The 25,949-nt window shown below is 41.3% G+C and overlaps 1 protein-coding gene across 2 annotated transcripts in view; it reads left to right on the top strand.

Annotated features, from left to right (window-relative positions):
• The window catches only part of LOC126175128 (ATP-dependent RNA helicase DDX42), a 75,018-nt gene that overhangs the window by 24,410 nt on the left and 24,659 nt on the right, over positions 1-25,949 (top strand). For both annotated transcript variants that reach the window (XM_049921682.1, XM_049921681.1), the window contains exons 6-7: positions 3,881-4,021; positions 17,466-17,616. In XM_049921682.1, coding sequence (XP_049777639.1) covers positions 3,881-4,021; positions 17,466-17,616 — 292 coding nt within the window. The remainder of the gene's footprint in view (positions 1-3,880; positions 4,022-17,465; positions 17,617-25,949) is intronic.

Raw genomic sequence — 25,949 nt, 5'->3', positions numbered from 1 at the left:
TCAATTAAGACCTCATTTTAATGTTTGTGTTTTTAATAATCTTATTTTTGTGGAGAAGCTTCACCTTAAATCTTCTGAGAAATCAGTTAGGTTTAAGTTAATGTATTTCAGTGCAGTAATCCTGTCTGAAATGGCACTTCAAATACCAGTGTTTTCAATTAATTGCATACTTAAATGCTTAAATGGTTGAAGTTATGCTAATTATGACACATCTGATTTCAAATCTTGGAACTAGTTATCCATTACCCTCCTTAAACATTCATTTTGACCAAAAACAGTCAAAAATATTTTGAGATAATAAAGGCTTAGATTTTTTGAGCCCTATCTGCTCAACCTCTGCCTATAAGTGTGGCTGTTGGTTTCACATCATAACTTCGAAGCATGGGCTCCTCCATTCTGCTTGCTCTTAAAATTAATTTTCAGGTTAGACTTGAAAGAAACCAAATACTTGTAGAAAATGGGGAGTTAATATATTATTTACCTTTGTTCATGTAATCTACTACAAAAAACTATTATTTATTGGCATACAAGGACTATTCTAACTTTCTCAGCTCAACACAGAAATGTCGTAAATGTGCTAAAAATACTTTTAGCTTTGTGGAGTGCTTCTCTTGAGATAGTGCATTATGAAGCTTCAGGGATTTACTCATAGGCTCTTGTTTAAGTTACATGACTGATATTGCAAAGATATTCACGAGATGTGTCTACCAGATTATACACAATGCTTTTTGGTTTGACAAAGCTATCAGCTCGATCGATGCTACATCTGTCAACCATTCACCAAAAGAAACACATGCACATAGACACTGCTTAGTAGTTTTTGGACTTGTCTAATCAGAATGCCCGTGAGCTTTCCTACTGTTCCGTAATAGTAGATGGCCTCCTCATTAGAGATGGGTCGAACTCGTTCATTCCAGTGAACTACTTCATTCATTTCACTCTTTGCCGTGAAGCGTTCAAATGAAATAGTTCATTCGTGAAGTACGGAAGCCTGTCGAAGTCGCCCAGTTTGCCGCTCAGCCGCTGCTACGCTCGCTTCGCCTCGCTCGTACAATGAAGCTTCGTAATACTTCATAATTTTACCAACAGATGGCCGAACTATGCAGTAATGTGCACGTAACATTTTACGCTCTTACAGCGTCTGAGTTAACTTAAATAGAGCATGGTCGAAGGGGACAAAGGAAAGATAAACAGAGAAGCCTGTCACATATAAAGAAGTTATTACATTTAATCTTGCTCGAAATTTTCTCATGAAGCGTCCAAAAAAGTCTTTATCTGCCAAATGAAATATTATTTGTTGTATTCATGAACTGAAAAATAGGGCTACCAACGAAATGCAGTCCAATTTTTATGTTCCTTGTAAAATTTAATCCAAAATAGAATGAGTATGTTTACCACTGTCACAGTCTATATACTTATGTTAAGTAATTATTCACAAGTTTTCCTGTAGATTTTATTTTTGTTGAGAATAATAACCCTCCAGATTCAAAACGTAAACTGTCACCTGTAGTCATTGGTACGATTTCAGGTAAAATCCCTCCGACCATAGATATTTATGGTCGAAGGTTTATATCTTTAATATTCATTTGTCTGCAAGCGCTGCCAACAGTAGGCTACCCGTAGACGCGAAGTATAAATACACAAATAGTCACGAGTAATGTCAGCACTGCACTTAGCAGCTGACGCCGCCTTCCCCTCACCCCTCACCACCCCAGCCACTCGTAAACCTATCTTTCCCCACAAACCACGCGCGATTCGTCAACAGGCAGCAGAGGGAGGACTGAAGTGAAGGGAGAATGAGTGACGTAGTGCCGATGTAGTGGGAGAGGGAGAGGAGAAGAGAGTGAGTGAACTAGAAAAAAGTGTGGAGTGTGCTATCTGTGAAGAGTTTGAAGTACCAGTTCATTGAAATTGAGTGGTTAGTTCACACTTCACTGAAGTGAAGCGTTCATTTGAACGACTCATTCACGAGCTCCCCATCACTACTCCTCATCACAAACCAGAGAAAAAGGAGCAGTGAAAACACTGATTGACAGTAGACAAAAGTGCGTTAAAGAAGGTGAACGAGATTCATTTTGCAGTAAAAGTGATGCCTATTTTCATGATTTGGTGTTGACAAACTACCTCTTCAAGGGCAGAGCACCATCAAGAAGTGTTGCACTTTACTACTGAACAAACTCAAGCTGAAAAAATATCTTAATTTCTATATCCTGTAAAGAAGGAAATTCTTTTCCATCTTAGTAAAATGGCCTCTGACCGTTGATGCAAAACTACATTACCTTCACTTCACTCTTCCACATATTTTTTGTTAACTTGGTGTATTTGCTTCTGTTGTGGCACAGAAGACAAATGAACACCAGTTTTTATAATCAGTTTAATAGTAGACTACAACACATGATGGCACAATTTACAATAACATGAAACTGCCTGGTGGTGATACAAGGTCATTAGTGTAACAACGTCCAAATTGTGAGTGCTGCACTATAAGTAATGGTTGACAGCAGGGCACAGACTGAAACTGAGAGGCTCACATTGTCCTAGATATAGACAAGTGTAGGCATTACTGATGCTGGTGGCACTAGTTTTAGTCTGCTCATGCAGACTGAGTTGTAGACTCACACTGGAGCCTGATGAAGGAGCCTCCAGTGTCTGTCTATCCCCGCATCTGCAGTGGGTGAGCCTTAGTTCAGTGCATTTAGTAATATCTGTGGTGTGCTTGCACAGCCATTTGCACGTGCGGCCGGCTCAGCATATGAATCTGGAGTGGGGCTGCCAGCAAAAGGTAGTGGTAACAGTGAGTTACCACTCCCTCCCCTGCTGGGGTGGCGGGGGTGAAGGTGACAACCCTTCTACACCTGGCCCCACACCATGCAGAGAGAGAGGTGTGTGACCACCATCTTTTCTACAGCCTCCCGCCCTCCCCCTCTGGTGACTCGCACCTCCAGGAGCCCTCGGTCTGTGGGCACTCAGATGTGAGGCTGAAAGTAGCCCTGTCGTCAGTGATTGCGGTGGGTGGAAACATTGGTGAGGCGGTGGACACTGGAAGTGACACAATGACGACATCTGGGCTCAGTGTGGTGGCCACTCCACAGAGGTTCGTTCGGCAATTAGAACAGCAAATGGAGAAGTATGTTCAAGACACACGACATTTTGTGTTCATACTGGGCAACACTGTTTGGTGACAAGAGCCCTTTGGAGCTCTTACACGGACGTCAACCTTGTTCTCTCCTGCATTTACTGCTGCCAATATCCAGACCCAAGGTTCCTCCCTCCTCTCCGAAGTTCTGGCCTGGCAGGCATATGTGGGCCCGAGGATCTTCATTTAGGTCTTCATTCAGGTAAGTTAGATGCAGCTTCAAAATGACCCGTTATCTATGTGACGATCATGAGTTTGGTGAACTGTGTTACCCATGTGTCTTGCAGACTTACATTGACTTCACAGCCCTTCTATTTTGTTCTTTTGCTTTCAGACACAACTTTTGTCAGGTAAATCATTGAAGTTCCTGGGAGGACTATCCCCTTAAATCAACAAAAAATATACGTTACTTCAAATTAAAAGGAAAAATAATTACAAATCCTCATGGAATGTGAGCTACGAAGGGCATGAAATTTGAAAATCCTGTGTACAATCTAGTATTTTCCTGTGTCAGCCAATCATAATTTCAGCAGTTTTTTTTTTTTTTTTTTTGCGATATTTCTGTTCTCCATTTCATAATAATGTTATATGAAGCTTTTGTGTGGAATAATAATAGCTAAGTTTAATCAGAAATGAAACATGGAGGAAGTATTAATATGTAATTTTTTTGGGGTTAATGAAAAAAAATCTTCAAATGAACTGTATTGGCAATGGTTGCATTTAATTTTCTTTTGTCGCATGCAGGGAGATGTCGGTGAAGCAAACGCAGATGTTACCCAGGTAGTGAAAGTATTGCCCCCTGGAGCTGCGAAGTGGAACTGGCTTTTGAGATCACTTGTTGAATTTCTGTCATCAGGAAGTGTCCTTATATTTGTCACAAAGAAGGTAAGAGAGTGTTCTTATCATCATCCTATGTTTGTCATATTACAGGGTATCCATAAAAGACTGTCACAGTTATAAATTTTAACAGCGTAGTAGAGTGTTGGTTCAGGGTCACAATTAAAGAGCAACTCAGTTTTAGCTAAGCACATGTGTGAGTACTGCTTTGTTGTTGTTTTCCCACTTGTGGCGCCATATACACAAAGTGGTGATTCCTAAGTGTAAAGCATTTTGTGTTCTGCAGATTTCTGAGAGTAATCTGTAATGTCAGTTCATCATGCGTTTTGTTTAAAGTTTTTGTGATCCCCTATGGGCCAAAGACATCTGCCAATGGTATAATCAGTTTGAAATGACTGGATGTGTGTGTAAACAGAAAAGCACATTATTTTGATTGAAGAAGATGTTGACAGTGTCAGAGGATCTCGCCTTCGTAGTCCTATGAAGTCTGTTCGGAGAGCAGTTCTTGAACTTCAGATGCCAAAGATTACAGTATGGACAGTTTTAAGGAAACATTTACACATGTGTCCGTACCGGTTACAGTTGGTGTGTGCTTTAAAGCCAGTTGACTATGGTGCATGTTATAAATTTCTAGGGAAGTGTCACAGTGGGAAGATGACACTCCTGATCATGTGGCGTTCAGTGACAAGGCAACTTTTCATCTAAGTGGGAAGGCTCTCCCCATTTGCATCTCTTTGTATAAGAGTGGTTGAATGACAAAGTTGCTGACCTTTGGATTGATTGTAACCTTCAGTACAGCAGAACTCATTCCTGCTAGCCTTCACATTCATCTGACCTCACTTCATACAATTTTTTACTTTACGGCTTCATAAAAGATTATGTCTACATTCTGCCACTACCTAGGTATTTCCCAAAGTTGAGACACAGAATTGCAGGGGCTATTGCTTTCATTACTCTGGGCTTCTTAACCAGAGTGTGGGAAGGACTGGATTTTAGGTTGGGTGTGTGTTGTTTAACTAAAGGTGCACATATTGAACATTTGTAAGAAAAATGACATTAATTTGCCTTCAATTTAACGTATGATTTGTTGTCAATAGTGAAATTAAGCTTTTATAATATACCATTGAATCTAGGGCATTCTTTTATGGACACCTCTTATTTTACATTTGTAAAAGTGTGAAAATACTTTGTGCAGTCTACCTACAATAATCTACAATACATTATACCTGGGAACAAACTGAAGAAGAATGAGGATGTGTATCTTTGAAACCAGTGTGCATGGCTAGAAAGGGGAACTTATAAAATTTTGTTTAAAGCAGAACCTATAAAGTTTTGTTTGTAGGTAATTCTAGTGTAACACATGCACATTAGTATGATTATGAGGTATGTAGCTGTTCACTTCATTCTAGTTGAGGTAAGCAGAGTGAAAATACTTTTTACCCAAGAGAGGCTGCAGTGCATATCGCTGCTGGCTGCAATGAAATTCAGTCGAGTGCACTCAGCATTGTTTTCAGACTACTCGTGGTAGAGCACTCCTTCATTGTTTAACACACAGTGTTCCTTAAGTCCTGCCATAAAGGGGAGCCTTCAGTGACATTCAAAAAGTCAAATTACTGATTAACTGCCAGAAGTGGTTGCTACAGGCTACTTCAGTAAAATGCAGTTACAACTAATGCTAATACACTCACACTGTTTATTTCTAGATTATTTTATTATTGTATTGTATTAAGAACAATCTGGGAAGGATAGATTGCTACTCACCACATAGAGGAGGTGTTGAGTCACAGACAGGCACAATGAAAATGCCTGCTATGCATTTAAGCTTTTGGACAAAAGCTTAAATACGTAGCCGTCTTTTTCATTGTGCCTGTCTGCAACTCAATGCCTCCACTATATGGTCAGTAGCAGTCTACTTTCATATTGTTGTTATTTTGTCATTATATTAGGCTAGAATAACAATAATATGAAAAGGATAGGTTTCTACTCACCACATAGAGGAACCATAGAGTTCCAGGTAGAACAATGCAAAGACTTCTAAAATTTTAGCTTTTGGATGAAAGAGTCCTTCTTCAGAAGGAGGAAAACACACGCACTCATACAAATATGACTCACAGATGCTTAACTACTGTCTGTGAATGCTCAGGCCCGGGCTGCAGGAGATGTGTGGCGTAGCCACATGGTTTGAGGTGCCTTGTCATCCCCATTGGAGGTTTGAGTCCTCCCTTGGGCATGGATGTGTGTGTTGTCCATAGCGTAAGTTAGTTTAAGTTAGATTAAGTAGTGTGTAGGCTTAGGGACCGATGACCTTAGCAGTTTGGTCCCATAAGACCTTACCACAAATTTCCAATTTTCCGGACTGCAGGCTGCACCTGCATCTGTCGTGAACAGCAATCCAGGGTAGTTGTTGGGAATAACGGTGTGGGCTGCCTGCCAAGGCAATTTAGGAAAGCCTTGTTGTTTTTTAGTTTGAAAATTTCTTGTTGCTGTGAAATCAAACTGTCATGAAACTACACATTTGACATTATTATGACATCTGATATTGCTGAGGCAATGTGAAAAGACGATATACCACTTTTTGTCACTGCTTACTATCAAAAGTAACCTACATTGTTACCAGCAATTTTGACAAACAAGAGGGCTTAAATCATTATTGAAAAATATTCGCATCTTCAATCACCGAGAAAGACACCAATCCTACACAGACATAGTTTTTAATGAGCCCAAAGAAGTCAGCAGAATGATAACATAACCAAGGCTGTTGTTTATGAAGTTTTATAGCTGTTACTCTGCCTGATGATCACCCATGTTGTGGAAGCATTTTGCTGAGCTTTGGTTGCAATGTTCTGAGATTATTTTCCATATGATAGCCTCTTTGCACAAGGACACTTTTCAGGCTGTCGTTGTGGCCTTCAGTCTGAACACTGATTTGATGCAGTTTTTTATGCTGCCCTATCCTGTGCAAGTCTCTTCATCTTCAAATAACTACTGCATCCTACATCCATTTGAACCTGCTTGCTGTATTTACCTTTTGGTCTCCCTCTACAGTTCGCACTGCCCCACTCCCCCTACGATGACCCCTTTAGGTCTCAGAATGTATCTGAGTCTAATTTTCATATGACAGTCTCTTCACAGAAGGCCACATTCCATGCTGTTGTGGTTGTCAGTCTGGACACAGATTTGTTGCACTTCTTTATGAACACTAATTTGTTGCAGCTCTTTATGCTTTTTTATCATGTGCAAACCTCTTTATCTATGAATAACTACTGTGCTGTACTTTCTGTGTTCTTCCTTTTGTTCAAGAAAGAGCTCCATGTTTTGTATTAGTGCGAAATAGGGGAAAGAGTGTAACTGACATGATACAGGATTTGGGGTGGACATCATTAAAACAAATATGTTTTTCATTGCAGTGGAATCTTTCCATGAAATTTCAATCAACAAATTTCTCCTCTGAATGCAAAAATGTTTTCTCATGCTGACCTACATAAGAGGAGAAATGATCATCATAATAAAATATGGGAAAACAGAGCTCACACAGAAAGATACAGGTGTTCATTTTTTCTGCACGCTGTTTGAGATTGTAGTAATAGAGAATTATTGTGAATGTGGTTTGATGAACCCTTTTCCAGGCATTTAAGTGTGATTTGCAGAGTATCCATGTAGATGTTGATGTAGATGTCTCCTACAATTTTCACCTTCCGCACTGCCCTCCAGTACTAAATTGATGACTCCTTGATGTCTCTGAATGTGTCTTACCAACCGATCCCTTCTTTTAGTCAAGCTGTGCCACAAATTTCTTTTCTTCAGAGTTCTGTTCGGTTCATCCTTATTAGTTACATGATGTACCCGCTGATATTCGGCATTCTTCCGTAGCTCTATATTTCAAAACCTTTTATTCTCTTCTTGTCTGAATGATTTATTGCCTACATTTCACTTCCATATAAGGCTACTCTCCAGCAACTGCTGCGCAAAGTGGCCACTTGTTTTTAGGTGTCATGTGACGGATTGTGCAGCCCCTCCTGCTATAGGTTTAAGTCCTGGGTGTGTGTGTATAGTTTAAGTAGTGTGCAAGTCTAGGGACCAATGGCCTAAGCAATTTGGTCCCTTAGGAATTCACACACACCTTCAGAAAAACTTTCTGACACTTAAATCTACTTTTGATGTTAACAAATTTCCTTACTTCAGAACCGCTTTTCTTACCATTGCCAGTCTACGTTTTATATCGTCTCTACTTTGGCTATCATCAGTTATTTTGCTGCCTGTTCATTTCTTAATCTAATTCCCTTAGCAGCACCTGATTTAATTCAACTACATTCCATTACCCTTGTTTTGCTTTTGTTAATTTTCATCTTATATCCTCCTTTTAAGACAATGTAGATTCCATTCAAGTGCTTTTCCAAGTTCTTTACTGTTTCTGGCAGAATTACATCATCATCGGTAAACCTCATAGTTTTTATTTCTTCTCTGTGGACTTTGATTCCTATTCCAAATTTTTCGTAACTGCTTGTGCAATATACAGGTTGAATAACACCAGCGATAGACTACAACTCTCTCTCATTCCCTTCTCAACCACAGCTGCCCTTTCAAACCCTCAATTCTTATAACTGCCATCCAATTTCCATGCAAGTTGTAAATTATCTTTCACGTCCTGTATTTTCACCCTGCTACCTTCAGAATTTCAAAGAGTTTGTTCCAGTCAACGTTGTCCAAAGATTTTGTTAAGACTGCAAATAGTACAAATGTAAGTTTGCCTTTCTTAACCTTTTAACTGCTGTGGACAAGTTAACTCATCATGTCTTGCCAATCCACAGGTGCTGAGGACATGGTTAACCATGGTCTTTGTGTTTTTTCTGAAGTGCTGTTGACATGTTTGTACATCCCATCACACTGATCTCTCACTGGTGTGGACGAGTTCCTTCCATATCTTGGTAAATAAAAAACGTTTTTGCGTATTAATCATACGGCATACATGTATCTTCTCAAGCTATCATTTGGAAAACCTCATTTTGATATCTTGAACCATTTACAAAATCTGACAATTGTTACAACCGCATGATTCCCGATGCACAGGTACAGAAGTGGGCATGTCTCACCCATCTATCCACCGGATATAAAGACCAATAACTCAGGAACTAAAAGAGGTGTCATTCTGCTCTCAATTTTAAATCAAATTTTGATATCTTATGTACATTTCATACATGGTGATGTATGAGCTACAGTCAATTGTATGCGAGGTTTATGCAATGCATTTTTACCTCTACAAAATTTTTGTGCAATATTTTGCTTTATTTTATGCAGCACAGTAGTTGTGATGTATAAAGAAAAGAAATTCAGTCCTTTATTGACCAGTGACATCTGTCCGTAACGTGTGCAAAAATCAAATTTTTCCACAGAATAGTTTTCTTAAAATTGGATGATAAGTATTTCATAGCAGCCGGCACAGAATGTGAAAGTCAGCTGGATATAAAAATTAATAACTCAAGATCAAAATGAGATATTGTTTTTTTCTCAATTTTAAATAAAATTTCGATGTCTTATTTACATTTCTTAAGCAGCTAAGTATGAGGTAAAATGAACCATATGCAAAGTTTATGTAATGCATTTTTACCTCTACAACTCCTTAAAGTTTCATGCAATGTTTTAGTTAGTTTGATACAGCACAGTAACTATGACAAGTAATGAAAATAAATTCAATCCTTTATCGAGTGAAGATATCAGACGTTAAGATGTCCAAAAACCAAATTTTTTCACTGGATAGTTTTCTTAAGATCGAATTGTAAGCATTTCATAATGGCCAGAATGCTGTCTAGGAGCACAGGTAACAGCATTTGGCGAGCAGTACAGCGACAACAAAGCCACTCCTAGCATGGAATGCAGAGAGCATGTCTGTAGGAGCAAAAGGGTTGACGTGCCTTTGAAGAGAAGTCATAGTGCCAGTATTTTTCACATGTTCCTACATTTCTGCAGAATCCAAACTGATCCTCCCCGAGGTCAGCTATTACCAGCTTTTCCATTCTTCTGTAAAGAACTTATGCTATTATTTTGCAACCATGATTTATTCAACTGATAGTCTGGTAATATACATACCTAATATACATACCTTCTTTCTTTGTAATTGTAATTATTACATACTTCCTCACGTCTGAGGATATTTTGTTTGTCTCATAGATGTTGCACATCAGGTGAAGTAGTTTTGTTACAGCTTGCTCACCCAAAGATATCAGAAGTTCTGGCGAAGTGTCGCCTACTCCGGGGAACTTTTTTCGACTTAGGTCTTTCAGTGCTCTGTCAAATTTTTCTCACAGAATCATATCTCCCATCTCATCTTCATCTCATTCTATAATATTGTCTTTAAGTTCCTTTCTCTTGTACAGTCCCTCTAGACACTCCTCCTACTTTCGAGTTTTCTCTTCTTTGTTTAGCACTGGTTTTCCATCTGAGCTCTTGATATTCGTTCAGCTACTTCTTTTTTCTACAAAGACCTCTTTAATTTTCTTGTAGATGGTATCTGTCTTTCCCTTAGTTATAATAGGGCCTTACACTTGTCCTCTAGCCATTCCTGCTTAGCCATTTTGCACTTTCAGTCAATCTAATTTTTGAGGTGGCTGTATTCCCTTTTGCCTGCTTCATTTGCTGCAAATTTATATTTTCTGCTTTCATCAATTAAATTCAATATCTCCTTTGATCTCCAATGGTTTCTACTAGGCCTTGTCTTTTTACTGATTTGATCCTCTGTTGTCTTCTCTCAAAGTTTCGTGTTGGTCTTGTACTGTATTTCTTTCTCTGTTTCAGTCAGTTGTTGCCTAAAACTTTCTCTGAAACTCTCAACAACCTCTGTTCCTTTCACTTTAACCATGTTGCATCTCCTTGATTTCGTGGCTTTTTGCAACTTTTTCAGTTTAGTCTACAGCCATAATCAACAAATTATGGCCGGAGTCCACATCTGCCCCTGGAAATTTAAATTCTGGTTTCAAAATCTCTTTTCTACCATTATGTAATCAATGTGAAACATTCTGGTGTCTCTGGGTCTCTCCCATGTGTACAACATTGTTTTATGATTCTTAATCTGAAGGTTAACAATGATTAAATTATCCTGATATTCATACTTGGGCTCTGGATGGAACGTAATGTCATACACAATATTTTGGTGGTCCACCTGGCTGCCATCTTCGTGTGCGTAAGCTGTTGCACTAACTCGCCGGAACTGAAATCAAAGTGCAGCGGCAGCTCCTTTATACACTGCCTGTAGATTCCACCCCACGTGCGCCAACATGATTGCCCTCTAGCACAAACTATGACAGTGAACTGGTGGTGAAAACATACGGAAATGATAAATTGATATCAACCCTTGTTGACGCCTATTGTTGATCAAAACGAAGATCATTGTTTTTTAATGTCAAACAGAACAGAGTTCCAACTCTTACTTAAAGGATACCCCTTATCTCTCTTCATGCATCCAGTTGTCACCCATTGCACCAATGCAAAGGGGTTCTATGTACATTGGTAAAAAGAGCTTATGCCTTCTCAGATGCAAATAATTTGACACAGGAAATGGATCATCTAAATGCAGCGTTGAAGCAGAATGGCTTCACCTACAATCATATCCGTCATGCTGTACAGATTGGATCTTTGCGGGAACCAACAGAAGATACAAGCAAATCGATGGCATTCCTACCTTTTGTGGGAAGCATATCTTCAAAAATAGGAAGAATTTCAAAGAATTTCATATTAAAAATGTATTCTGTCCACCAGCTAAGACTGGAGTGCTGCTGGGCTCAGTGGAGGACGATATGGGTTTGAGGAACCCTGGTGTCCACAAAATTTCCTGCCATTGTGGGAAAGCATATATTGGACAAATAGTTCATACGGTCCATGATCGGTGTGTGGAGTGCCATCACCACACGTTTTTATTTCAGCCAGAAAAATCTACAGTTGCAAACCATTGTTTTACTGAAGGACATAAAATGTTATACGATGAGACACAAGTGGTTGCCCCTGTGTCTTGTTTTTGGGGCTGTGTAGATTAAGACGCTATTGAAATCCAGGTATCTGACAACATTATAAACAGAGGTAAGGGCTATCCTTTAAGTGAGAGTTGAAACCCTGTTTTGTTTGACATTGAAAAACAATGGTCTCTGCTTTGGTCATTGAAAGGTGTCAACAATGTCTCGATTTATTGTTTCCATGAGTTTTCAGTACCGGTGCATTGTCGTGCTTTATGCTACAGGGCAGTTATGTTCGCACATACACAATGGACACAGGCAGTGTATAAAAGGGCCATCACTGCGGTTTGATTTCAGTTCAAACGAGTTAGTGTGACGGCTTACTCACCTGAAGATGGCGGCCAGGCGGACAGCCGAAGTATTCTGTCTAGATGATGATATGTTCCGGCTGGAGACCCGATATGAATATCATCAGTTACTGTGCCAGGAAAGTTTATAGAGCAATTAAATTATTGTGTGCAAAATTCTAGTAGGCAGCCTCTTTCATTCCTTTCACCCTTGTTAATATCCTCTTATTATTTTTATTTCTCTTCCTTTACCAACCCTTGATTTCCAGTCTGTCATGACAATTAAATTGTTGCTAAGCTTGGGGAAATGATCACGTACATACCATGACAATTTGAAGGTAACCACCTGTGAATATCTATTGTCACATTGTTATGAATGAATGGCATGTTTGACCATTCTTCTTTACCTATTACTTATTTGACAGTCTAAAATAGGCTAGGTAATATTGTGTTTATATGTTTCCCTCAGGGAATCAGTTTTTAATTGGACAGTCACCCTCCATACTAGATCATCATTATGCGCTCTTATTTTGGAGTGTGCTATGTGCTAGAAGATTTGAGAACTTGGATGAAGTATGTGGTGAAAGTGGTGCTCATATACAGGCCTGCTAAATTATGTAAGCCCCTCTCCATCTGTTTACAGCCCAATATAATGAAGACAATGGGTTCAAGATTATATATAAAAGATTTTCAGAAAGTCAGCTTTCCGCCAACAAGGCCTTCATTGAAAATGGAAATCACACACACGACCACACAGTCTCTGGCAGCTGAAGACAGACTGCAAGCAACAGCACATGATGGGAGAGGCAACTAGGTGGTGGGGTAGGGACAATTCTGGGATGGGGAGGGGAAGGACAGCGGGTTAGGGATAGAGGATGTTAAAGCGCTGCATGTGGGAGCATGCAGGGACGAGGTGGAGAGAGGGTAGAGCAGCTAGGTGCAGTAGGGAGGTTAGACGGAGGGTGGTGGGGAAGGGGGTTTAGTGGAAAAGGAGAAAAGTAAAAAGAATGAGCGTGCACTGGTGGAGTAGAGGGCTGTGTAGTGCTGGAATGGGAACAGGGAAGGGACTAGATGGGTAAGGATGTACTTTTTTGCATTTTTATCCACCGCGATGGATCCTTGCTCCTTCCATCTGGGTCCATACAGAAAAGTTTCCTTGTCCCTAGCCAGAACCCAGTCCCACAGACTTGTCCTGAATTGTTGCTTGGCTCATGGAAATCCCCCCCACCCCCACCCCCACCCTCTAAAAGGCCTTACCATCAAATTAACCATTCCAGCTGCCATCCTTCCTTTCACAATGACCTCCATGTATTCAGATTCCAGCGATCCTTAACTCCTGCAAAACCATATTGATCAGGCCCAAACCTCCTTACAGTACCTTTTCTGTATGCAAAATTCTTCTGCTATGCTATCCCAAATTCCTGGATCACATAACACACGTTGAAACTCTTGTCTTCCACGGGCTAGAGCAATAAGCACAACACCACCTCAAAAACCTCTCGAACCTGCTCATTTCTTTTCCCCCCCTTGGGCTACCACGATCCACCATCTCTACGATGACTTTCAAACCTCCCCTATGTCCCTCATACCTGACAAACACTGTCTCGCAGATCCAGTACGTTTACCCCACCCTCAAAAACTCCCTCTCACCATTACACAGAAAACAAAACCTTAACAGACCTGAGACATAGTCGTGAACCTTTCCTGAAAGAGCCTTAGCCCCAAAGAAGTATCAGTGCTTTCCAAAGGCCTCACGTTTTGCCCCACTCCCAGATTCATTCGTGCAGGACTTGTTAAAGACCTTCTCTCCTTTTTCTGCTCCCTATGGTGGAAACACTTTTACACCACCAATCTTACCAACCAGACTCAACCAGAGATCAATGTTGAAGCCTGCCTGGCTCAGTTCACACCACCATCAAACTGTGATCCCCCTCTCCCCTCCTCCCTGGTCCCCATGCCCCCAGATCACCCCCTCTTGACTTTTGAAAATTTCTTAATTGTTCCCTAAATCCCTCAACATGAAAACTATCCTTACATCCACAGAAAGAACCGCAGTCCACCACCTAAAAATTGATCCCGACCTTATAATCCTACCTGCTGACAAAGGTTCCACCACTGTTGTTTTGGACCACAAGAATTACCTGGCAGAATGACTGCTCCAGCTGTCAGTTGCATCCATCTACAAACCCTGCCACAGTGATCCCATTCTGAAATCCATCGGGATGTTCAGCCTGTCCTCAGATCCAGGCACATCCCAGAGCCTCTCCCCTTAGTCCATCTCTCTCCTCACCCCTACCACTCCTTGCACTCCTACCTTCTACACACTTCTTAAAGTCCATAAACCCAGCCATCCAGGACGCCCCATTGTGGCTCTCACTGAGAGAATCTCTGCTCTCATAGACCAACACTTTCAGCCTACTACTCGCAACCTACCCTCCTATATAAAGTATACAGTGAAACCTCTTTGTATCGTTCCTCCATATAATGTTTTCCTGTATGTTACATCTGTTTTTTTCGGTCCCAACTAAAAGCCCATATAAACAATGTTAAATTTTCCTCTTTACTGTGTTTCCTCTATACTACAATTTCCTCCATGTAATGCTCATATTTTTGGAACCCTGGTAAATTATTTACCTCTTTATAACGTTTAAATGACTGGATGTAGACGCATCGTTTTCCATTCTGTGAATTCACAGTTTGCACCGGCTTGGAAAGCCCACACTCAGCATATTTTATATTTCGGCGCAGAACCTGGTCACGTGACATGTGACGCACATTCTGCTTGCGATCTTTTTGGCGCCATTTACTTTCACCCATCCACCAACCGGGCCCCATGTTTTAATTACAAAAAACTAATTATTTGATACATTGATCATTTGCAATGAATATCATATTACAGTGTTGTGAAAATTTAAAATGTCACCTATGGCACCATTTGTCAAAGCTGATTAGTGGTATCCCGATCTTCACTAATGCCCTATAATTATTATTTGGAAGCCTTCCTCTTTATAGTGTTTTCCTCTATAAAGTGTTCAGAATTTGTGGTCCCTTGAAAAACATTGTATAGAGATTTCACTGTACTAACCATTTTCTCTGCCAACTCTTCACAGTGCCCTGTTCGTCACTATTGATGCCACCTCTGTTTCCACTATCATCCCTAACGTCCATGCCTTGCACTGTTGAACATAACCTTTCCCAAGGCCCGACGGATTCCAAATCAACAACCAATTATATCCCCACCTACAATTACAATCTGGGGTACAGCTATGAGCACCCGCATGGCACCATTCTATGCCAACCTGTTCATGGGCCATCTGGAGGAACCCCCTTCCTAACTACCCAGACTCCCAAACACCTCACTTGGTTCAGATTCATTGATGACATCTCCGTGATCTGAATTGAGTGTGATGGACACCCTATCCATATTCCGCCAGAACCTCAACACCCTCTCCCCCATTCACTTCACCTGGCCCTACCCAACACTTCAAGCCATCTTCCTCGATATTAACTTCCAACTCAAAGATGGCTACACCAGTACTTCTATCCATACCAATCCTACCAACCACCAGCAATACCTCCACTTCGACAGCTGCCACCCGTTCCATACAAGAAGTCCCTTCCTTACAGCCTAGCCACTCTTGCCTGTCGTGTTTGTAGTGGCGAGCGGTCCCTCTGGAAATATACTGAGGTTCTCACCGAGGCCTTCACAAACAGTAATTACCCTCCCAACCTTGTACAAAAACAGGTCTCCTGTGTCTTATCTTTCCAGTCACCCACCACCTCTCAAATCGCATCGTCCAGCCACAGAGGAGCATTCCGTTTGTGACTCAGTGCCTCACAGAACTGGAGCAACTGAATTACATTCTCCGCCAGGGTTTTCAGTAGCTCTCATTGTGCCCTTAAATGAGAAATATCCTACCCACTATCCTTCCCATCCCTACTTGACCCCTACTCCCAACCCTTTGCATGTACCCCTGCTCCCAACCCTTTGCATCTAGGTCTATTACAGAGATATGAGCCATGAGGCAAGACCTGTCTCATACATACCACCTACACCAGTCTGGTCACAAACATCACTTATCCCATCAAAGGCAGAGCTACATGTGAAACCAATCACATTATTGGCAAGCTAAGCTGCAACTGCTGTGCTGCATTCTATGTGGGCATGACAATCAACAAACTGTCTGTCCACTTGAATGCTCTGTGTTGCAGTGTCTGTGCTATCTGGAGCTGTGCCACCAGCACCAGCTTTTCTGAATTATGCAGGTCGGAACTCTCCCAGTAATATATCCTACACTCCTGCAATCCTCCTGGCCTCAGCCATCATTGGTCATTGTCCTTACACATCTACTCCCATCCTTGCTCGCATTCCAGCAGTACACTGCCTTCTATTTCACCAATGCAGCCTTAGGTTCTCCTCCCCCACTCCCGCCCCCCGTCCTGCTGCCTCCCAACCCCATGCTCCATCTAACCTCTCGACTGCAACTAGCTGCCCCAGCCTATCTCCACCTCGTCCCTGTATGCTCCCTCAAACACCACTTTACCATCCACCCCTACCCTGCTATCCCTCCCCTCCCCAGCCCACTCCTTACCCTAGCACCTGGTTGCCCCTCTCATCATGCATTGCTGCTTGCAGTCTGGCTTCAGCTTTCAGAGAATGTGCTCTTGGGCACGAGTTGCAATTGTGTGTGTGTGTGTGTGTGTGTGTGTGTGTGTGTGTGTGTGTGTGTGTGTGTCCTTTTCATAATATTGTCACAATCCATCTTGGATTTTACATTGTTTTACATCGGTTCTATCTCAGGCATGATATGTTTATCAAGAGTTTCTTTAAATGAAATTTATAACCTTAAATTTCCAAAATTAGCTACAACCATTAAATAATATGTTATACACCTGCTCCTGGGAGACATATTCTTTATGAAACAAAAATTGCTGTCATATTTAGCCTGAATAAAATAGAGACAGATTGACAGTTGGTAGAGGGGGGGGGGGGGGGTAGGCGCTAGTGTCCCATCTATTAATTACACATGTTTTTTCTCTATTTGTTTGATATTTAATTTTAGTCTTTTATTTCCTTTGCAGATATTTAAATTGTAATATCAGTTTTAATTGTAATATCAGTTTTGATTGTAATTGATAGTTGTGTTTGTGTCTTTAGATTTTAGCCCTCTATAAAGTTATTGTGTGGCAACATTAATATTACAGGCAAATGCTGAAGAATTATCTAATAATTTAAAACTGAAGGAGTACGATGTTTTGTTGCTGCATGGTGACATGGATCAAGCAGAGAGGAATAAAGTTATAACTCAGTTTAAGAAAAAGGAAGTCAACGTTTTGGTGGCAACTGATGTTGCAGGTACTGCAGATTGAATACATTTAACAGTGTTAATTTGAATAAAGTGTCTTACAGGCTCCAGCTTGGTGACATACAATATATATCAAGGGACGTATAAACAGCTGCATAAGTTGTTGCTTATTGTTGTCATTTAACTTTAGCATTATTGTTCTCACTGACAAAATTATCTTAATAACTGGTCTAAAGCTGTTGACCAGCTTCATACAAGTACAAGTTGTACAGTTACAAACAATTACAGCTAAAAGGATAATTCACTCGAGAAAACGATAATTTTACAGGGAGACAGAATGAGCACTCATTTTCCAGGTGTATTGCATGTGAATACAGATAAAAGTAGAAAAAATTTACACTGTACTATCTTCGACCTGCTCTCTCTGACACCTCTCCATTCATCTTTCTTGATAGTTACAACAGGTGAGTCTGTCGTATCCTGAGGTTTGGGTGACTTCCCTGTTCTTTCTGAGCTTCCACAACCTATCCCCATTTCCTACCCGAACAAGTAAATAACATTTCTGAGAGAGAGGATTTTGTTATATGTCTATTAGATCTCCTGAATGTGAGCATTTCAGGACTATTAAGGTGTACAGTGCTCTCGACTGCAGTTTACTACATGCCCATGGTTTCTTGTTGATCTTGATGTTCCCAACTGGCAGAGGATTCTTCAAACCAAGTTCGGACTATTTCTCTGCTGTTCCACTCCCGACCAGTGTATGGGAAAAATGAACAATTTAGTCTTTCTGTATCAGCTCTCATTTCTCTTATTTCATTGTGATTATCATTTCTGCTTGTGAAGGTTAGTAATGATAAAATACTTTCACATTCAGAGGAGAAAGTTGGTGATTGAAATTTCGTGAAAAGATCTGACTGCTGTGCAAAAAATCTTTTGTTTAATGATTACCACACCAACTTGCTCATTGTATCTGTGACACTTTCTCCCCTATTTCGCAATAATACAAAATGGGCTGCTTTTATGTGGATTTTTTTTATGTTCTCCCTCAGTCATATCGGTAGGGATCTCACACCGCACAGCAGTGCTCAACAAATGGATGGGCAAATGTAGGGCAGACAGTCTCTTTAGTAGACCTGTTGCATTTCCTAAGAGTTCTGTCAATAAAACACAGTATCTGGTTTGTCTTCTCCATAACTTTATCAGTGTTATTTAAGTTGTTCATAATTGTAATCCTAGGTATTTAGCTGAATCGACAGACTTTAAATTCAACAGATTTCTCTTTTTACTCATGTGTATGACCTCACAGTTCTCCTTATTCATAGATAATTGCCACTTTTCACACGATACAGGTGTTGTGTCTAAGTGATTTTGCAAATAGTTTTGATCTTCTGATAATGGCTTTACACACACACACACACACACACACACACACACACACAAGCAAATACACCTCACACACACATGACCGCCATCACCAGCAGCTCATACTGAAATGTAACTGTCACGTAGAACGGAAGCAGCAATCTGGAGAGGGCAGGAAAGGGAAAAGAATAGCAGGGTATGAGTGGGGTGAGAGATGAGTGCTGTCTGGTGAAGCACGCAAGGTCTAGACTGCCAACAAGTACAGTGTTGGGAGGCTGTGCCTGCGGCGAGGGGGCAGGGACACAGCAGAGGAACAGGAAAGGGGAAAGATGGGCATGTGTGTTGGCAGAGGGCTGCACACAAAGAGGTTGAGGGAACAAGAATAGGGAGGATATGATAGGACAAAGGGGGCAGAAACTGTTGAGTGCAGGGTGTGGGAATGGTAGGTTACTTTAGGCTGAGGCCAGGAGAATTTCGGGAGTGGAAATTTGTTGTAAGGATAATTCCTGTCTGCACACTTCAGAAAAGCTAGTGGTGAAGGGGAGGATAAAGATGGCCTGGGTTGTGAAGAGGCCGTTGAAATCGAGCTTGTGCAATTCAGCTGCATGTTATGCAACAGGGTGGTATACGTTGCTCTCAACCTCAATTTGGCTGCGGCCATTGATCGTCTCAGTTTGGCTGTGGCCACTCATCCTCATGGGCAGTCGGTTGGCAGTTATACCAGCATAAAAAGCAGTTCAGTGATTGCAACGGAGCTGCTATATGACATGGCTGCTCTCAAGGTAGCCCAGCTTCTGTTGGGGAATGATAAGCCTATAACAAGACTAGAATAGGCAGTGCTGGGTGGATGGATTGGCAGGTCTTGTACCCGAGTCTTCCACAGGAATATGATCCGTCTGGTGAGGGGTTGGCCTTGTGAGTTGCATAGGGATGGATTTGGATATCATGGAGATAGAGTGAGTCTACTTTAGGAGGGATGGGAAGGGTCTTGGGTAGAATGTCCCTCATTTCAGGCCAAGATGTTAGGTAATCAAAGCTCTGACGAAGGATGTGGTTCAGTTGTTCCAGTCCATGATAGTATTGGGTGATGAAGGGTGTACTCCTCTGTAGCTTTTTCTTGGAATTGTGGGAAGTTAGGGTGTATGTGGGGAAATGGTAAGGCAGATCTAATTGGGGATGAGGTCTGAAGGATAGCGCGTGTCTCCGAAGGCCTTGGTGAGATCCTCAGCTTACTGGACAAGGGAGTTCTTGTCACTGCAGATATGCCATTCCCTGGTGGCTAGACTGTATAGGAGGAATTTTTTTATGTGGAAGGGATGACAGCTGTCAAAAACAGGTACTGTGTGTTGTTGGTGGGTTTAATGTGGACAAAGGTGCGGATAAAGCTATCAGACAGGTGGAGGTCAAGGTCCAGGAAGGTGGCATGCTGGGGTGAGGAGGACTGGGTGAAATGGATGGGAGAGATGTTGAGGTTGTGAAGGAATGAGATTAGGGTGTAAAAAACAGGAATCTTGTAGTCTGTTGAAGAAATGGGTAATCTTTTATACGGGTGGTAAGTTAGTGGTTATAGGCTGAAGGTGTTGGTCGTCTAAGGGAGAGGTGGTGTGGTAACAATGGGGTGTTCTGGATGGTTGGGAGTATGAACATTAGGAAGCATGTAGATGGTAGAAGTGCAGAGAGTTACGAGGGTGAGGACAGAGATAGACTCATAGGAGAGGTTCTGGAATGGATCTAGAGATTTGAGGAGATGCTGGCATTCTTGCTAGATTTCTGGAATGAGATCCATGTGTCAGGGCATAGATGGACATATCCGACAACTGGTGGAGTCTGTCTGCAAGGTAATTCATGTAGCTCATGACCTCAGTGCCTTTGTTAGCAGGTAGAGTATAAGGACGAGATCAGTTTTTAGGTGGCAGGTTGCAATTCTTTCTGCAGATGTGAGGCTGGTTTCATGTTGAGGAATTTGGGGGATGATGATGAGGCAAGGTTTGTGGTAGGAAATTCTGGAAACTTAACGTGGGATGATTTGGGGCAGTAGGGTGGATCACAGTTAGATGGAGGAGTAAACTGAGTAAGGTGGGGTTCAGCACTGGTGTAACACTACACACACCTTTTATCTGCCAGCATAGTCCTTTCCCCTTGTCTACTTTCCTTCCCTTCCTCTCCTCTCCTCTCTCTGTCCTGGCTTTCAAACTGCACTTAGCAGCCCACTATTCTGCCCCCACTTTGTCCCTGTATGTTCCCACTGGCAGCAGTAATATCCTCCCCTCCCCTACTCACACACCCCTACCCCATGTGGTGTGACATGTCGAATCTGCAGAATAACATGTTCTACTCCTAACAACTGAAGCCAACCAAAAGATGTTTGTGGTAACAGGAAACATTGTTCAGGTAGTCGTTAAGTGTGTAACATCCCACTGTGTGTGCTCTGGTTTGCCATATGAGGTTTGTTCAAAAAATTCCGAAACTTTGTCTGTAAAATTTTACTACACTTACCTTTTACTTATTGTGCATGGTCTCCTTTGAAATGTTGTCCTCCACAATTGATACACCACTCCCAGCACTTTCCACTTCTGGAAGCAGTCTAGGTACACCTCTTGCTGGATCACGTGAAGATCCGTCTGCAAATTTTCTTTTATCTTGTCCATCATTGCAAATCTTCATCCTTTCAAAGGGGTTTTCAACTTTGGAAATTAAAAAAGGCCGCAGGGGCCAGGTCTTGAGAGTACAGAGGATGAGGCAGCACAGTGATTTCAGTTTTTGTTCAATAATCATGCACCAACAGGGATGAATGTGCGGGTGAGTTATCGTGATTCGAGAACAATGAAATATTTCACCACATTTCAGGCCATTTTCTTCTCACATTTTCTCGCAGGCATCACAACACATCCCAATAGTACCATTGATTAACAGTTTGTCCCTGTGGCACGAATTCATGATGAACTAATCCTTCAAAGTCAGAGAAAACTATCGGCATGGCTTTGACATTTGAACTGACCTTACGAGCTTTTTTTGATCTTGGAGAACCTTTCCTGTCACATCATGAAGACTGAACCTTGATCTGAACATCATAACCATAGATCAATGTCTCATGATCAGTCATGATTCTCTTAAGAAACATCTCCTTCACATGTGCGCAATCTGAAAGTTCTTCACAGATTGCAAGGCGAAGATTTTTCTGGTCTTGACTCGTGAGCCGTGGAATGAACTTGACTGCAATATGATGCATTCCAGGATCCTATGATATAATTTCATGACACGATCCAACTGAAATGTTACAGTCTTCTATAATCTCTCTGACATTCAGTCTTCAATTAGCACACACAATTTTGTTGACATTCCTGACATAAATGTCATTGGTATATGATGAAGGGCATTTTGAACAATGGTCGGCTTTAACTTCTGTTCAGCCACTTTTAAACCATGTGAACCATTTGTAACACCGAGTACTGCTTAAGCACTAATCACTGTAGGCTTCCTGCATCATTTGCTGTGTCTCTGTAAAGGTTTTCTTGAGTTTCATGCAAAATTTAATGCAGATGCGTTGCTCCTCTTACTCTGACATCTCAAAATCCACACATTGTGTGACACAACGTTGTACTCCATACAGCACTGAACAATAAGTAACAGACATACAACAATGAAAATTCCAGCAGTTACACATGACAGGCATGTGGAGGGATGCAAACCGCATTTCGCTCCAGCACACCATTGGCGCGAAATTATGAATATTCCAGAATTTTTTGAACAGACCTCTTGTTGTTGTTGTTGTTGTTGTTGTTGTGGTCTTCAGTTTTGAGACTGGTTTGATGCAGCTCTCCATGCTACTCTATCCTGTGCAAGCTTCTTCATCTCCCAGTACCTACTGCAGCCTAACAGCCTTTTGAATCTGCTTAGTGTATTCATCTCTTTGTCTCCCTCTATGATTTTTACCTTCCACACTGCCCTCCAGTTCTAAATTGGTGATCCCTTGATGCCTCAGAGCATGTCCTACCAATCGATCCCTTCTTCTAGTCAAGTTGTGCCACAAACTCCTCTTCTCCCCGATTCTATTCAGTACCTCCTCATTAGTTATGTGATATACCCATCTTATCTTCAGCATTCTTCTGTAGCACCACATTTTGAAAGCTTCTATTCTCTTCTTGTCTAAACTATTTATCATCAATGTTTCACTTCCATACATGGCTACACTCCACACAAATACTTTCAGAAACGACTTCCTGACACTTAAATCTATACTGGATGTTAACAAATTTCTCTTCTTCAGAAACGCTTTCCTTGCCATTGCCAGTCTACATTTTATATCCTCTCTACTTCGACCATCATCAGTTATTTTGCTCCCCAAATAGCAAAACTCCTTTACTACTTAAAGTGTCTCATTTCCTAATCTAATTCCCTCAGCATCACCCGATTTAATTCGACTACATTCCATTATCCTCATTTTGCTTTTGTTGATGTTCATCTTATACCCTCCTTTCAAGACACTGTCCATTCCGTTCAACTGCTCTTTCAAGTCCTTTGCTGTCTCTGACAGAATTACAATGTCATCGGTGAACCTCAAAGTTTGTATTTCTTCTCCATGGATTGTAATACGTACTCCGAACTTTTCTTTTGTTTACATTACTGCTTGCTCAATATACAGATTGAATACCATCGGGGAGAGCCTACAACCCTGTCTCACTCCCTTCCCAACCATTGCTTCCCTTTCATGTCCATTGACTCTACCATCTGCTTTCTGTACAAATTGTAAATAGCCTTTCGCTCCCTGTATTTTGCCCCTGCCACCTTCAGAATTTGAAAGAGAGTATTCCAGTCAACAGACGTCTTATGTGGTGTAAAAGACTTCAGCTCAGAAAGTCGACAAGGTGTGATTGCGAGTGACCATTCCACCTGCTTATGCTGTGGCATCACAGCTTTGCAATGCCTTGGAAGTCGTGGAGTAAAGGACGCAGGTGATTATGTCAGCACCAGAACAGTGGAGGGAGATATGAGAATTGTCATTTTGTACAGTAATACATGTTGTGATCTATTTTGGGTTATGGGTTAAGAGAGATCTGTCGACACACAATTGTAAATGAGCTGTACACTGAAAAGATTGCATTTGTAATATCAGAAGGGTTTTCACATAGGAGACTGAGTCATTTTAGTAGCTTGGATAGATGGAAGTTCTCTTTCAGCATCCACCCATGCAAAAGGTGAAGAAGGCAGTTGTCAAGAGGACATGTCTCGGTCTAGTATCTCAGCCAAGCAAGTCCACTTTAGTGAATAATATCAAGAATGGCAACCACAAGATATTTATAAGGTAAAAGTTGGGATACATATGAGCAGGCTGACAGACTGTGTGTGGAGTAGAACACATTATAATAAAACCCCCATTTGTTTCACTCCACCCATACACCTCTTCTGTACCCCCATTACCCTTCTGTACCTCCACTATCCACCCCAAAAAAGATTAGAGCTCACCCCAGATGCATCAGCAGTCAGCTTTTAGTACTTATGAAAGGTCGTGGCCCTCAACACCTCCTCTGAGTGATGACTAGCAGTGTTCCTTTTTATGTTGCTGGTACTACATAAAGTTGATACATAAATCTGATAGATGTGAAGTCTCTCACCAGTCAGTCTTGCATTGAAACAGATGACAAACAGAAAGACAAAATATTAAATTATTGCACATCAGTGCATGTTCATACTATTGACTTGGTGCATAAGACATAGCGTTTTGCCATCAGTTTAATAAACACAACAGATACAAATAACTTAGATTTTAGTCATCAAAAATATATTTTCCTTTACTGTTCACAACAGTCTGCCAACACTGGGGTAATTTTTCAATACCGCAGCTGTAGAAATCACCTGGTTTTGAGATGAACTTGTCAAGCCACATTTGGAGCACATTTTCATCTGGAAAGGAAGTTCCTTGAAAGTTATTCAGTAGAGAGCAGGAAAGGTGAAATTCTGAGGGTACACGTTAGGCAAATAACAACTTCCCATTCTAACTTCTGCAAAGTGTGTGTGTTGTGTGCCCCCCCCCCCCCCCCCCCCTCCCTCCCCACTCTAGCAGAATACGAACAGGTGTTATCGTGGAGTAGCATCACTTCAGGCAGTCTTCCTGGTCGTTGTTCTCGGATAGTGCCTGCAAGATGTCTCAGTTGTGGACAGTAAATGTTGGCCGTGGTGGTTACACATCAGGGAACCCGTTAGTAGTACACAACACTGTTGCTATTCCACCAGATGCATAAAATTATCTTTTGTGGATGCGTGCAGGTCTTAGTACCGGGAGTTGCTGCTTTGTTTGGGCTCACAATTCCTTTCTTTTCCTTATTTTAGCGTAACGATATGATTTATTTTCACCAGTAATTATACAGGATAGGAATGGTCAGTGTTGTTCATGAGGCAAATGATGACGAGCAAGCAGAGATGCATGCTCTGATTTTTGTGACTTTGTTTTAGAGCATGCGGTATCTGTATACCCAATTTTGAACCTTCCTCACTGCATGCAAAGGTCGCACGATAGTGAAATGATCATGGTTCATCTCATTTGTCATTTCTTGAGTACACTGATGCGGATCAATGCATAACAGTCTTTATCAAATCTCGGAGGTCTTCCTGAATGTGGAGAGTCACTAATTCCAAAACAATTCTCCTCAAAATGAGAGAACCATTTTCCTGCTGTTCTCTGTCCAGTGGCGTTATCCTCAGATATGGTGCATTTGTTCTGGCTGCATCCATTGCTATCACCCCTCTATTGGACTGAAGAATATGTTGGGAATGTTCCAATTTCTCCACTGGGCACTCTGTTTTCTAGCATCCACACCTCCATTTGCTGTCTCCAAATGACAATATATAAACTCAAATAGCAACAGTGAGCTACAACTAAAAAATGACACTTGATAAATAAACCCATAGCAACCAGAATACCAACATGCAAAACAAAAACACTAGGAACTTAAGCACCCACCTGATATGATATCATTGTTTGACCACAGTTGATACAAATATGTTGTTGTATCCTGCCTACTCA

This window comes from Schistocerca cancellata, chromosome 3 (assembly GCF_023864275.1).
Source record: "Schistocerca cancellata isolate TAMUIC-IGC-003103 chromosome 3, iqSchCanc2.1, whole genome shotgun sequence".
Classification (NCBI taxonomy): domain Eukaryota; kingdom Metazoa; phylum Arthropoda; class Insecta; order Orthoptera; family Acrididae; genus Schistocerca; species Schistocerca cancellata.
This window is presented reverse-complemented; position numbering and strand designations above follow the sequence as displayed.